This window comes from Megalops cyprinoides, chromosome 9, assembly GCF_013368585.1.
Source record: "Megalops cyprinoides isolate fMegCyp1 chromosome 9, fMegCyp1.pri, whole genome shotgun sequence".
Classification (NCBI taxonomy): Eukaryota; Metazoa; Chordata; class Actinopteri; order Elopiformes; family Megalopidae; genus Megalops; species Megalops cyprinoides.
This window is the reverse complement of record NC_050591.1, coordinates 38,898,878-38,913,218: the sequence shown is the minus strand read 5'-3', so window position 1 is coordinate 38,913,218 and position 14,341 is coordinate 38,898,878. Positions and strand designations below refer to the sequence as shown.

The 14,341-nt window shown below is 48.9% G+C and overlaps 1 protein-coding gene across 1 annotated transcript in view; it reads right to left on the bottom strand.

Moving 5' to 3' along the window:
- Positions 1–10,904: 10,904 nt before the first annotated feature.
- The window catches only part of LOC118783209 (glutamate receptor ionotropic, kainate 4-like), a 148,309-nt gene continuing 144,872 nt past the window's right edge, over positions 10,905–14,341 (bottom strand). Inside the window, exons 17-20 of the mRNA XM_036536963.1 lie at positions 13,701–13,926; positions 12,943–13,071; positions 12,325–12,443; positions 10,905–11,341 (exon numbers count right to left, since the gene is read on the bottom strand). Of these exons, the coding sequence (XP_036392856.1) occupies positions 10,967–11,341; positions 12,325–12,443; positions 12,943–13,071; positions 13,701–13,926 (849 nt within the window). The 3' untranslated portion in view covers positions 10,905–10,966. The remainder of the gene's footprint in view (positions 11,342–12,324; positions 12,444–12,942; positions 13,072–13,700; positions 13,927–14,341) is intronic.

Sequence of the window (14,341 nt, the reverse complement as noted above, 5' to 3'; positions counted from 1 at the left end):
TTCTCACAGTGCTGATCCCTTATAGTAGAGCAAAGCACAACAGACTTTTATTTGGGATTATATGAGTAGGTAGACACTTAAACCAAATTTTAATGGCATTCATAAAATTTCTGATATTGTGGTTTAGCTCATTATGTAAGGCTATAGCACGCCAGAATGCCTTACACACCAGTGTGGCAGTGTGTGAAACCTGTTTAAGATGTTACCGCTGGCAACACCCCTGAGAGAAGGGTTTCCAAGTCATGTGACCCCTGATGGTTGTATGGATCCTAACTACAAGCTTGCACCGTCTGCACACGTGTGCTGCTAGCTGTATTACCCAATACTGCACTATGGGAACAGTGCGAGATCGTTAGACAGTCGTGGGGGAATGCGAAAGCACCATGTGCTTTAATCACAGCGCTGGAACACTTCTACAGTCATTACATGCATTACGCTCTTATCCAGAGTGACTTACCTTACACAGATTACAATTTTTACATTACCCATTTATACAGCTGGATATTTACCTCCACAATTCTGGGTCGGGTAGCTTGCCTAAGGGTACAGGGGCAGGGTCCCAGCAGGGAATCAAACCAACAACATTTCAGTTACAGGCCCTGCTCCTTACCCCCATGCTACACTGCCGCCCCAGTCATGGTATTTTACCAGAATAAGGACACACCCTGGAAATACACCTGCTCCTGACCATCCTGCAAATTGAAGGATATAGAGTCTGAGTTTATACACTGCACTGCATCTTGCCAGAAAGCCAGGATTTATCTGCACATCAGATGGAGAGTGCTATTAATCCTCTCAGACAGAAGACAGTGCAAGTACACCTGTATACACAGAAGACAGAATACCTATACACACAGAAGACAGAATACCTGTATACATAAAACACAGCATACCTGTACCTGTGCATAAGTCTAAGTCCCACTGGCTAACCACTGGGGTACCTCAGGGATCAGTGCTTGGTTCCCTCCTCTTCTCTCTATACACAACCGCACTGGGTCCGATCATTCGGGTGCATGGCTTCTCCTACCATTGCTATGCCGATGACACCCAGCTGTACCTCTCGTTCCAACCTGATGACCTCAAGGTCTCAGCGCGGATCTTTGTCTGTCTCTCAGAAATCTCAGTCTGGATGAAGGAGCGCCACCTTCAACTCAACATATCCAAGACAGAGCTTCTAGTAATCCCAGCCAGCCCATCAATCCAGCACGACATCACCGTTCAGCTAGGCTCAACAACACCCCATTGCCCCCAGGTCTGCAAGGAACCTGTGCTGCAGTGATTGAAGACCAGCTAAAATTGACCGACCACGCTGCTATGACGACTAGATCATGATATCCTGGAATATCAGGCCCTACCTATCTGAGTCTGCTGCGCAGCTCCTTGTCCAGGCACTGGACTACTGCGATGCTCTCTTGGCTGGCCTGCCTGCATGCACTATTAAACCTCTGCAGGTGATACAGAACGCAGCTGCACGTCTGGTTTTCAATGAACCAAAAAGGGCTCATGTTACAACTCTCCTGGTCTCGCTCCACTGGCTCTCTGTAGCTGTCCGCATCATGATCAAGGCCTTGATGCTTGCGTACAGGGTGACCAACAAAACTGCACCTACCTACCTGAACTCACTGCTGCAACCCTGTGTTCCCTCCCAACTGCTATGCTCTGCCACCGAACGGCACCTGGTGGTCCCGTTGCATCACGGCGTTACATCACTATCCAGGACCTTCTCCGCCTTTGTCCCCTGATGGTGGGATGAACTTCCACACCTCATCCATTCTGCTGAGTCCCTCTGTCTTCAAGAAACATCTGAAGACACAGCTTTTCCGCTCTTACCTGAACACCTGAAACACTTCCCCCCTAAAGGAACTTCTCATGACTAAAACTGTCTCCTACTAAACTATAAAAAAATTGTAATGGTTTAACGCACTTGTTAGCTTTACCTGTTAGTTTGTACCTTGCCTGGCCAACCTTTGGAACTTTGTCATTCAGTGCTTCTAATATTGTTGACTCCTTAAGGTTTTTCGCTTGTGTTGTATTGTACTTCACTTCTAAGTCACTTTGGATAAAAGCATCTGCTAAATGAATAAATGTAAATGTAATGTAAATGTATATAGAGCACACAGCATACCTGTACCTGTGTATTGAGCACACAGCATACCTGCACCTGAGTATAGAGCACACAGCATACCACACCTGAGTATAGAGCACACAGCATACCACACCTGAGTATAGAGCACACAGCATACCACACCTGAGTATAGAGCACACAGCATACCACACCTGAGTATAGAGCACACAGCATACCACACCTGAGTATAGAGCACACAGCATACCTGTACCTGTGTATTGAGCACACAGCATACCTGTACCTGTGTATTGAGCACACAGCATACCTGCACCTGTGTATTGAGCACACAGCATACCTGTACCTGGGGAGTCACAGAGTGCCTGAGAGTGACGAGATGGGCCACCCCTGCTGACACACCCTCCATTGTCCCCGGCCTGTTCCGCTGCCATCCCGATCTGTGGCTGTGTAATATTTTATATTTGCTATTTGGGAAGATTATAGCTGTGCAAAAGCTTACTGCATACTGTTAACTCCGATTTTACTCCTGCTGCTACAGATTGTATGTACATGTGATTATGGCTTATGACCACCTGTATTTTCAGTCTGCAATGTTGCAAATTGACTGACACTATTTCACATGTCCACTAGAGGGCGTTTGTTTCATAGGAAACAAATGGAAGACGACAGTACATCCCACTGATCGGCAGAGCATCCACACAGAGCAGAGCACCGAGTCCCACCTGAAGAGAGAGGGATGTTAGCCAGTCAGTGACTGAGGCAGAGCAGACCACCGAGTCCCACCTGAAGACAGAGGGATGTTAGCCAGTCAGTGACTGAGGCAGAGCAGCAGGGCACCTACAGAGAGACACAGATACACAGATCTACAAGGGAAAGGAATTGACAGGAAAAAGAATACTCAGACACAAAACCATCTGTGCCCAAACAAGCACTATTAAAACGTACTCTTCAAACACTAATAGGCCCAGTTGTACTATTAAGTAGTAGTACTGCTGTGATTGGACAAGAGGAGTGTGTTAGCGCTGTTAAATAGCCAGTAAGAATGGATTTCACTCAGGTTGTGTTAGCAGAAGTATTGCAGCAGTCACCGCTAACCACACTGGGAGCATGCAGAAAGGGATCTGTATAGCGAGCTGGGAGTGAGTGTAGTTACAGTGGAGTTCCTGTGCCACAGAAGCTGACTGTCGCTTGTCATTGAAAAAACGAGCAAAACCAGCTTTGAACACAAGTTACTCAGCCAGGCTGCAGAAGAGAGGCCGTCTCTCACACTCTTTTTAATTAGCCCTTAATTAGACAGGAGAGACTTGTTACCAGTGGCTGGTCACCTACAGTTAATCAATCACAGACTGCTAACGGCTTACATGCACAAACAGACGAGTACAATTAAACAATTTAACATTTTCCTTTGAGTGAAGTAGATCAGATATTTTTGGATTCTGAAGTGGATTGAAGACAAAGGTATCCTCCCTTTAAAGTAACATTTTAACCATTAACACACTCACAAAATTAAATAAATCTTTGTAGGGAACATGTGAAGGTTCTCTTTCACTCAAAATTCCACTCAAGAACCAGTTCAGCTTTTCTGTCTATTAAATAAAGATAAAGATACAGATAATTCAGCAAACGTGCAACTGCAGTCTGATCAAATCAAACATCTTGGAAATGTGTTGATGTAGGTGGTTTCAGTCCAGTTTGCCGTGACTGTGGAAGCAGAACTGAGCTACTCCAGTGAAGCACGAATGAGTTTAGCAGAGACACTCTGCTGGGGCTGATGGGATTCAGGAGAGTGAGTGACAGCAGCACTATGGGAACATCACTGCCCCCACAACAGAAAAATGCAGCTACTGGAAAAAGCAACAGCTGCAGCTTCAGCAAACAGTACTGACCAAGAAAAAAATAAGGTGATTTAGAATCTCAATGAAAAGAAATGAAGCAGTGAGTGTAAATTATAAGATCATTTTTCTGGAATGAAATTGCATTAAACTGAGTTTAAATGGGTTTAATACAGTTTCCAAGTCTCACCATTGAGGTAATAAGTACCTGACTCATGAATTAGTCTCATTTTCCTGGTTCCTCTCTTTCTGCACCTGATTAATATACATACAAAGCTACATATAACCCTCTAACCTTCATCCTTGTACCAATATTTGCTCCTCCTGAAGAAAATGTGAGCTTCTAGAACCTGTTTTTCTGGACACCAGCTGACTGGCACGTGTCAGTGTTGGATAACGTTATCAGGAATAATACCCAGTGTTCAGGCTGTGGCTTCTCAGCCATCTTTGTAGTACTGTACAAATATGTTCAACACAGAGACAGTTACATAAAAAAGTATTTTAATAAAAATGTAACTATATTTAATGTTTATGATACAAGTGTAATAAAATAATTTTCCCACCATGTACTGAAAGCATAACATAACATAAACATTTACTCCACATGTGCACTTTTACAACATGCCATATTTGTCACATATCCAAATGCACAGGTGAAACACATTCACCTGGTGTCATGTTTGTATTTGGGATAACAGGGTGAGGCCTATTCTGAAACCCCATGCTCACCTGGACATACGGTGTGGGAGGGGTGTTATGTTTTGGGTCTGTTTTGCATCCGTGGATCTTATGACATTATGAACTTGAACACATGACAGGACATTTTAGGCAAAAACCTGGTCCTCCTGCCAAGAAGCTCCAGCAAGCCTGGAAATGGAAATGTAGCCCTGTACAATGATATTAAGATGCAGGTGTGATATCTTAAAAATATTAAGGAACAAACTAATGTGAACATTTTTTCCTTCATGTTCAGTCAGAGGTATGAATAAATATGGAGGGCACTGTATGATGCACACACCCCTCCTGTGTTTATTTGTTCTTTTTCCAAAAAAGTGGCCTAATTCATAATGTTTACCATGAGATTGGTATTTTATTGGAGTTTAAAAAATGTAAGAAGAGTTTGTCTCATTTTAAAAACAACAAAAGACTATGGAGTTCAGGAGCTGATGTGAAGCATGTCTCTCTCTCTCTCTCTGTCTCTCTCTGTCTTTCTCACTGTCTCTCTCTCTCACTGTCTCTCTCTCTCTCTCTCTCTCTCGTTCTCTCTCTCTCTCTCTCTCTCTTTGTCAGTCTGTCTCTCTCTCTCTCTCTCGTTCTCTCTCTCCCTCTCTCTCTCCCTCTCTCTCTCTCTGTCTCTCTCTCTCACCGTCTCTCTCTCTCACTAGTCATTATTAAACTCACGTGCTAGTTGTTAAAATGGTACAATTTCTTTGTAATGTGCATTGAAATGTTAGTCTGGAATGTGAGTTTTAGTAACTGAGTGAATTTTGACAGAAAAACTTGACCACAAGGGTTAAGGAACATGATTATGTGGGTTGCATTGGCTGGTTTTGATTATTAGGGGGGTTACAACCCCCCCCATCCCCCCCGTAATTTACGCCCATGGCTAAGGCGGAGCTCTGTCAGCCAGGTCTGTGGGTCTGTGCTCCTGTCTGTGGGTCTGTGCTCTCACCCAGCACTTCTGTTGGTCTGTGGGTCTGTGGGTCTGTGCTCCTGTCTGTGGGTCTGTGGGTCTGTGCTCTCGCCCGGTGGGTCTGTGGGTCTGTGCTCCTGTCTGTGGGTCTGTGGGTCTGTGCTCTCGCCTGGTGGGTCTGCGGGTCTGTGCTCTCGCCCGGTGGGTCTGTGAGTTTGTGGGTCTGTGCTCTCGTCCGGCCGGTCTGTGGGTCTGTGCTCCTGTCTGTGGGTCTGTGGGTCTGTGCTCTCGCCCGGTGGGTCTGTGGGTCTGTGCTCTCGCCCGGTGGGTCTGTGGGTCTGTGCTCTCACCTGGTGGGTCTGTGGGTCTGTGCTCTCGCCCGGTGGGTCTGTGGGTCTGTGCTCTCGCCCGGTGGGTCTGTGGTTCTGTGGTTCTGTGTTCTCGCCTGCCCGGTCTGTACTGAATGAGTGGAGAGGCTCCCAGTCCTGCCTTAACTGCACTCATGCTTCTCCACTGCATTGCTGCGGTGTTTTAGGAAGCTGTTCAGGATTCTACAGTAATTTCTTTAATTTTCAATAAGAAGTCTCTCCTCTCTAACACGGCTCTGCAGCAGAACTCACAGGGAGCACTGGGGCTCCATCTGAAGCGCTGAAACGCTGTTTCATCTTCTCTGCCAGTGAAGCAGACACAGAACACACTCTCAGGCATGCTGGGTCCAAAGCTTCTGCCAGAAACGCACTGTAGTATCATGTGAAATATTATTTCCTCAGTCTTTTCTCATATGGCAACACTTCGGAATAATTTGCGGTTATAAATGCTTTATAATACCAACTATTATGTGTAATTTACAATGCACCGTTGATCTTTACAGCAACGTTAACACATGTGATATTAAGGAAGAAGAGAGGGTTGCCAGATTCAGATATTCCACACAAGATTACACGCAGTGTCTGCATGTGGGAGTGTGGGGGGCAGTGGCTGCATGTGGGAGTGTGGGAGTGTGGGGCGCAGTGTCTGCATGTGGGAGTGCGGGAGTGTGGGAGTGTGGGGTGCAGGGACTGCATGCGGTAGTGTGGGGCGCAGTGTCTGCATGTGGGAGTGTGGGAGTGTGGGGTGCAGTGGCTGCATGTGGGAGTGCGGGAGTGTGGGGTGCAGTGGCTGCATGTGGGAGTGCGGGAGTGTGGGGCGCAGTGGCTGCATGTGGGAGTGTGGGAGTGTGGGAGTGTGGGGTGCAGTGGCTGCATGTGGGAGTGTGGGAGTGTGGGAGTGTGGGGCGCAGTGGCTGCATGTGGGAGTGTGGGAGTGTGGGGTGCAGTGGCTGCATGTGGGAGTGTGGGGTGCAGGGGCTGCATGCGGGAGTGTTGGATGCAGTGGCTGCATGTAGGAGTGTGGGAGTGTGGGGTGCAGTGGCTGCATGTGGGAGTGTGGGAGTGTGGGGTGCAGTGGCTGCATGTGGGAGTGTGGGGTGCAGTGTCTGCATGTGGGAGTGTGGGAGTGTGGGAGTGTGGGGTGCAGTGTCTGCATGTGGGAGTGTGGGAGTGTGGGGCGCAGTGGCTGCATGTGGGAGTGTGGGAGTGTGGGAGTGTGGGGCGCAGTGGCTGCATGTGGGAGTGTGGGAGTGTGGGGCGCAGTGGCTGCATGCGGATGTGTGGGAGTGTGGGAGTGTGGGGCGCAGGGACTGCATGCGGGAGAGTGGGGCGCAGTGGCTACAGTGAGCTCAGCACTGATCGGAGGAGACGAGCAGCTTCACTGACATCATCACAGGGTGTCTGAGAGCAGAGAGATGAGCAGCCCCTGCTGACACACCCTCCCTTAACCCTGCAGGAATGAAGGCAGTTCCTTCTGCTGCTGCTCATCGTCAGCCAATGACATGGCCGCAATCTCAGCGTGAGGCTCCACTGAGCTACTCTGGAGATGGTATTTATGTGGTATGTTACTGTAGCTACAAAACATTTATTAAGCATTTATCATTTATTATAATGAAGACATAACTTATAATCATATTTGAATGTGTTACTGTATTACAGTACATTTTGATACGATAATGTTGAAGGAGGTGGTGAGACACCATATTATGCTGGCAAGGCATCACTGACCTGGTGTTCACCAAGCACAGCAGGATTATTGGTTCCCACGTCATCATCGCTGAATTACTCTAATCACACTAAGCTGCATTATCATTAGTTTCATTAGTGTCACTTTTGACACTAGAGCAACCACACTGGTAGAAAAGACCAAACAGAAACACTCTCTCACACATGGGCTGGTCTATTTTTAAAAAGTTTTTATATAGTGGAATAAAAATGACAACATAGGAAAATAAAGCATATAAAAATCTGCAGCCAAATCCTGCCATCCAACACACAATCTCCCACCGAAGGTCCCAAAATAGCACCATGTGCTTTGTACTTCATCCAAATGATTCCTCTGTAAAGTCAGCAGTATTAGTACCCGCAATCGTACTATAACCATGTCTGGTATAACGGCTCATAAAACAGCTTGGCCACCAGAGAAGCTGGTCCGGGGTGCAGGAAAACACTGGCTGCCTCAGTCTTGCTGGCATTGCTGCCTAAACTTGTTCATTACCGGTCACTGGTCACGACCAACAAAAATTTTGTAAACATAAAAATAATCATTTTGATGTTCACATACTGTATTTCATAAATGAATACACTTTTTAACTTTGAAAACTAATTTCTTCCGTTCAGTAACATATCTGTTACTGCAAGGTTTATACTGTAAGATTAGTAACTGACATGGTCATGCTGCTTGCTTTGGCCAGCATCCTTCCTTATGCTGATTTTGCCACAGATGAAACAGTTTTTCTTTTTCATTTTTTTGAGCAGAAAACATTTGTGATGACAGCAGCTTTTAAACTTCGGATGGAATGCATTTAACCTCCCCACAGCATGGTGGCAGCGCTGCAGAGACCGCACATTTTTCAGTGACTCTGGGCAGCTCAGATGGGTTATTCCTGGACCTTGAGTGGGAGACCCTGATTGGACACATTCTCAAACAGAGACCACGTTTACGCCATGGCCTCTTCAGGGACATGGGAAACGCACACCTGCGTGCTCTTTCCTCTCAGAACAGCCTCAACAACACAGAGAGCTTCCCACAGCACGGAGTCACAGAGCAGCCCATCACAGACTCAGCCTCTACTAGAACAGAAACACTATCATTTATTCACTACTATTCACATTGCACGGAAACATCATATCAAACAGCTCTGCACTCAGAGCGTCTCTGTGGGGGATGGACAGAATGAGGAAAAAACATCTGCAAATGGAAGTGATGCTATTGATGATCTCCAGCTTGTCGGTGTGGCACAGGACCGTTTGAAGGCGCTGGGCTACGGCAGCATTGGTACAGGCAGTACCAGCTCGTCTTTTTTGGTCGATCTATCATTGGCATGTAGAGTAAGCCACACAGCCAGCCCTGCCCCTCTTTAGAGACTCTAGTGTTATTCAGAATCTTTCTCATTTATGTGACCAGAGGTTTTAAGGCATTATGAATATTAGCTTCCCGTCAGCTTGTCCATGAGACACTGCGGGGTCATCCTGAAGCCTCGACCGTCAGTGTAATATTAACGCAACATCAGTGCCTGAGATACGCAGTGGAAAACAATGTCAAGCGAGACCTGGGAAAGGCTACACCTTGAGCTGTGAGCTGCACACAACCCTCAGTCTGTCACTGCGTGTTACCAGCATTATTCTTGTTTAGACAAACCATTTCTATCTCAGTCCTTAGACTGTATGACTGTAAATGGCACCCAATCCATATAGAGGAGCGAGGTGCAGACAGACCTCACACTGAGCTCCTGAGGGTTACAGCGCCCTGGTACCTGAATGACATGAGTTAAAGGAACAGCAGCAGCAGCGTCTCAGGCCTGATGCAGTGCTCCACACAGCACTCGCACACACGCTTCATTCAGCTGTAGATTCCATAGATACTGATGGCTAATATAACGCAGAGAGCCATCCTGCTGTTTTGGTATAGTAGGGAGCAGAAGTGTGTGGCATCAGCCCCGAAGGCAGGACTGTCTCGCACCTCCCTCTGTGTCTCCTGGCCAGTGGCAGTGAGTGACTTTACACTGCAGCAGAGCTCAGCCACCAGCAGGACGGCTGGTGGAAACACAAACAGCTGGATCATTTCATGCGGGGGAGTGGAGAGGGAGTGTGGGGAGGAGAGAGGCGGGAGAGGGGGAGGAGGAGAGGGAGCAGGGGGGAGGAGAGGGGGAGAGGGAGCAGGGGGGAGGAGATGGCGAGAGGGGGAGAAGGGAGAGGGGAGGAGAAGGAGGAAGGAGTGGGGGGAGGAGAGGGAGCGGGAGAGGAGGAGAAGGGAGGAGAGGGAGCGGGGGGAGGAGAGGGGGAGAGGGGGAGAGGGGAGGAGAGGGAGCAGGGGGGAGGAGAGGGGGAGAGGGGGAGAGGGGAGGAGAGGGAGCAGGGGGGAGGAGAGGGGGAGAGGGGGAGAGGGGAGGAGAGGGAGCGGGGGGAGGAGAGGGAGCGGGAGAGGGGGAGAGGGGAGGAGAGGGAGCGGGGGGAGGAGAGGGAGCGGGAGAGGGGGAGAAGGGAGGAGAGGGAGCAGGGGGGAGGAGAGGGGGAGAGGGAGCAGGGGGGAGGAGAGGGGGAGAGGGAGCAGGGGGGAGGAGATGGCGAGAGGGGGAGAGGGGGAGAGGGGAGGAGAGGGAGCAGGGGGGAGAGGGGCAGGGGGGAGGGGGGAGGAGGAGAGGGAGCGGGGGGGAACTGAGGGTCTGTAGGATGGGAATGTGGAAGAAGGAGAGTGCAGAACATAGGAGCAAGAACATAATGCATGATGAAGGTGTCGTGGGTTTGGGGAATGTGTGGCTGGGCAGATACACACACCAGGAAATTAAATTAAATCACTTCCTTTCGTCCCTCCAGTCCCATCTGCTGACATGCACTGTAGCCTGAAACGCCTTTAAAACCTTTATTACAGAATATCACTGTCAATACAAAAGTCACTGTGTAATGCTGTTATGTCCCATTTGCTTAGTTGTCATCACGGCTGCTACACAGTTTTGGCACTTAAAAAAAGACTTCTGCATCTTTTCAGCTTGCAGTTCTGAAGAGGAGTGTCTGTTGTCACTAAGACATGAAACTGTCATAATAATGACATAATAATGGCAATATAACGAGGAAAAACAACGTTTAAAGAAATAAAGCGACACATTAAAAAAGAGAGATTCTGCATAGTACGGGGTCCCTCTGCTGAGGGCTCAGAGAGAGGACACACTCCTCTCACAGGTCGCCATAGAAACACCGCTCACCAGAGTTCCAAGACAGGATGCATCCCATGACCGCAGTAACCGTGGCAGCGGCAGCGGCCCCGCCCGGCCAGTCTGAGCCCCGCGCAGCCCTTTGAGCAGCCCGTCTGCGCAGGCCCGTCTGCTCGGGGTTATTCGGGTTCGCTGCTGTTGCTGGCTTTCTCCCACTCGATGCTGTCGTCGCTGGGGGCGGGTGAGGCTCCGCCCCCCGTTGCCGGGCGGGGCCGCAGTCCCTGGAAACGCCGGCACTCGGGGCAGATCCTGACGTGGCTGCACCCCCTCACCGCCAGCCCCGCCTCCTGCACCAGCCGCTGCGCTAGCGGCTCCGGCACCACGCCCAACCCGCCACACAGCTTCCCGTTACTCAGGCTGGCGGCTCCGCCCCCGCGTGGGGGGAGGGGCCGAGGCCGCTGGGGCCCCGCCCCCCGACGGCGTCGTAGCTGCAGGCTGTCCTGGCACAGAACGATCCCCTGCAGCTCCCGCAACATCTCCTCACACACCGACACCTGAACACACAGAGACAACACTGAACACACCTGCACCCCAACACCCAGAGACAACACTGAACACACCTGCACCTGAACACACAGAGACAACACTGAACACACCTGCACCCCAACACACAGAGACAACACTGAACACACCTGCACCCCAACACCCAGAGACAACACTGAACACACCTGCACCTGAACACCCAGAGACAACACTGAACACACCTGCACCTGAACACACAGAGACAACACTGAACACACCTGCACCTGAACACCCAGAGACAACACTGAACACACCTGCACCTGAACACATACACACACACACCTGAACACACAGAGACAACACTGAACACACCTGCACCTGAACACATACACCGACACCTGAACACATAGAGACAACACTGAACACACCTACACCTGAACACCCAGAGACAACACTGAACACACCTGCACCTGAACATATACACACACACCTGAACACACAGAGACAACACTGAACACATACAGACAACACTAAACACACCTGCACCTGAACACATACACACACTCCTACAGCTGAACACAGAGCCACACACACACACTCCTACACCTGATCACACACACACACACACACACACACACCTATACATATGTGCGAAAAAAAAAAACAGTCTACATGACTCTACCTGCACTGATGCGCTAATGAGAATAACCAGCATCAGAGGCGATCACATGACCCCCCACAGAAAGCAGTCACATGACCTGGCCTTTTCAGAGACGTGAGGTGAGGTTTTCTGATAGAAACCAGCTTGCACTCAGGTCAGTAGCACACACCAGGAAAACAATCATACCTGGTAGATGGGGTTTGGATGTTGGAACTGAAATGGCATTATTCTAAAAGAACTGGGGATTGGCTAATTTGTCTGTCTCGTTTGTGCCAGAGGTTGTACCTGCCGAGGAGAACATCGTCGTGGAGACAGGGAGATCAAACAGAGGCAGGTAATGTAGCCCTCTCTCACCTCCGTTCCGGGGCTCTGTCGCAGCATCCAGACAAACTCCAGCACTGCCATGAGGATGGCAACGAGTAGCCCACACACCAGCACCACGAAAATCCCGCCGATGTTTTCCATCCCGAGGCCTGCACACACGCACGCACACACACACACACACACGCACGCACGCACGCACGCACGCACGCACGCACGCACACACGCACACACGCACACACACACACACGCACACACACACAGCGTTCTTATCATTAACACCTGTAGTTTTAGATCATGTCATACTCTATCATTGATATGTTAATTAATAACTATAGTATGAACACCACACACAGTGTTACCAATATTACATTTACCTATGTAATATTTTTCTGTGTTTCTCACAATGTGGGTAGGTTATGAATAAACTAGACCCAAAAACCATAATAACTGAAGAGCATAGCCTATTAGACTGTTTCTCTCCTGAGATGATTAACTCTAAATTATAATAATCACAACATCAAACAAAATGCAGTATAAAAAAGCTCTCTATTTATATTTCTATATGTATAAGAATGTATTCATATAGGAGCAATTTACAGTGCGACTTAAGTCATAAATAAAGGTGATGTGTGAGTAAGGGGGGGGTACCTTTGGCCCGGTGGTCCTCCTCTTTGGGGCACTTGCCCCCATCCCACCACTTCCTTTTCAGAATCTCCAGCCTGTTGTCCTCCTGCAGTTTGAGGATGGCCAGGTCAAACTCGTCCCGGTACACAGAGCCTGGAGCAGACCGGGGCACAGGTCAGAAAGCTGCGCTCACCAGCATCACCCTCCAGCCCCTCCTCCAATCACAGTCTACATTAAACCGAGTGCTGAATCATATCAAACACGCTCTATTAAACCAAGCCAATCAGAGAGCAGCACAGCACTTTACAGAAATAAGGCGCTTTACAGAAATAAGGCGTTTTACAGCAAAACAGCGCTTTACAGAAATAAGGTGCTTTACAGAAATAAGGCGTTTTACAGAAACACAGCGCTTTACAGAAACACTGCTTTACAGAAACACTGCTTTATAGAAACACAGCGCTTTACAGCAACAGGGCACTTTTGATCAGACTCTATTTTGGAATTGCATCAGGTGTATTGGCAGGGCTTATACACAGGTAAGTGTGGCTGTGTCATCAGGCGGCAAGGCTTATTCACAGGTAAGCGTGGGTGTGTCATCAGGAGGCAGGGCTTATTCACAGGTAAGTGTGGCTGTGTCATCAGGCGGCAGGGCTTATTCACAGGTAAGCGTGGGTGTGTCATCAGGAGGCAGGGCTTATTCACAGGTAAGTGTGGGTGTGTCATCAGGCGGCAGGGCTTATTCACAGGTAAGTGTGGGTGTGTCATCAGGAGGCAGGGCTCACCGACAGGCATGCCGATGCCGTAGCCCTTGGTGTCCAGCAGGCCGCCGATCTGGGTGAGGTTGCAGTTACGCTGGCGGTAGTACTCGTTCATGGTGCTCTCCAGCAGGTAGGCGTAGTTGGAGTTGAGCACCCGGGCGATGCCCTCCTCCGTGCTCTTCACGAACACGCTGGGCTGCTTGGAGTGCATGAAGTTCCACATGCGCTGGTATGTCTGGTACCGCGAGTTCTGCAGGAAAACCCAACACATTCACATCATTGCAGTGCACTGAACACAGCTCCAACACAACACAACACATGCTGGAGTCAGACGACTGGAAATGGACACAGTAAGAGCCCATGACTGAGGCAGCAGCGTAGCATAGTGGTTAAGGAGCAGGACTCATAACCAAAAGGTTGCTGGTTCGATTCCCAGCTGGGGCACTGCTGCTCAGTAAATATCCATCTGTATAAATGGATAACATTGTAAACAAACTAATTGATATAGGTCACTCTGGATAAGAGCGTCTGCTATATAATAATATGATGTAATGTAATCACAGTGACAGAATGATACAGATTAAAAAACACTGAAAGAACCTACAGCTGTTCACCTCACAGTTATCATTCAGCATGTACAGTGAGTTGAATCTTCAAAGCAATTC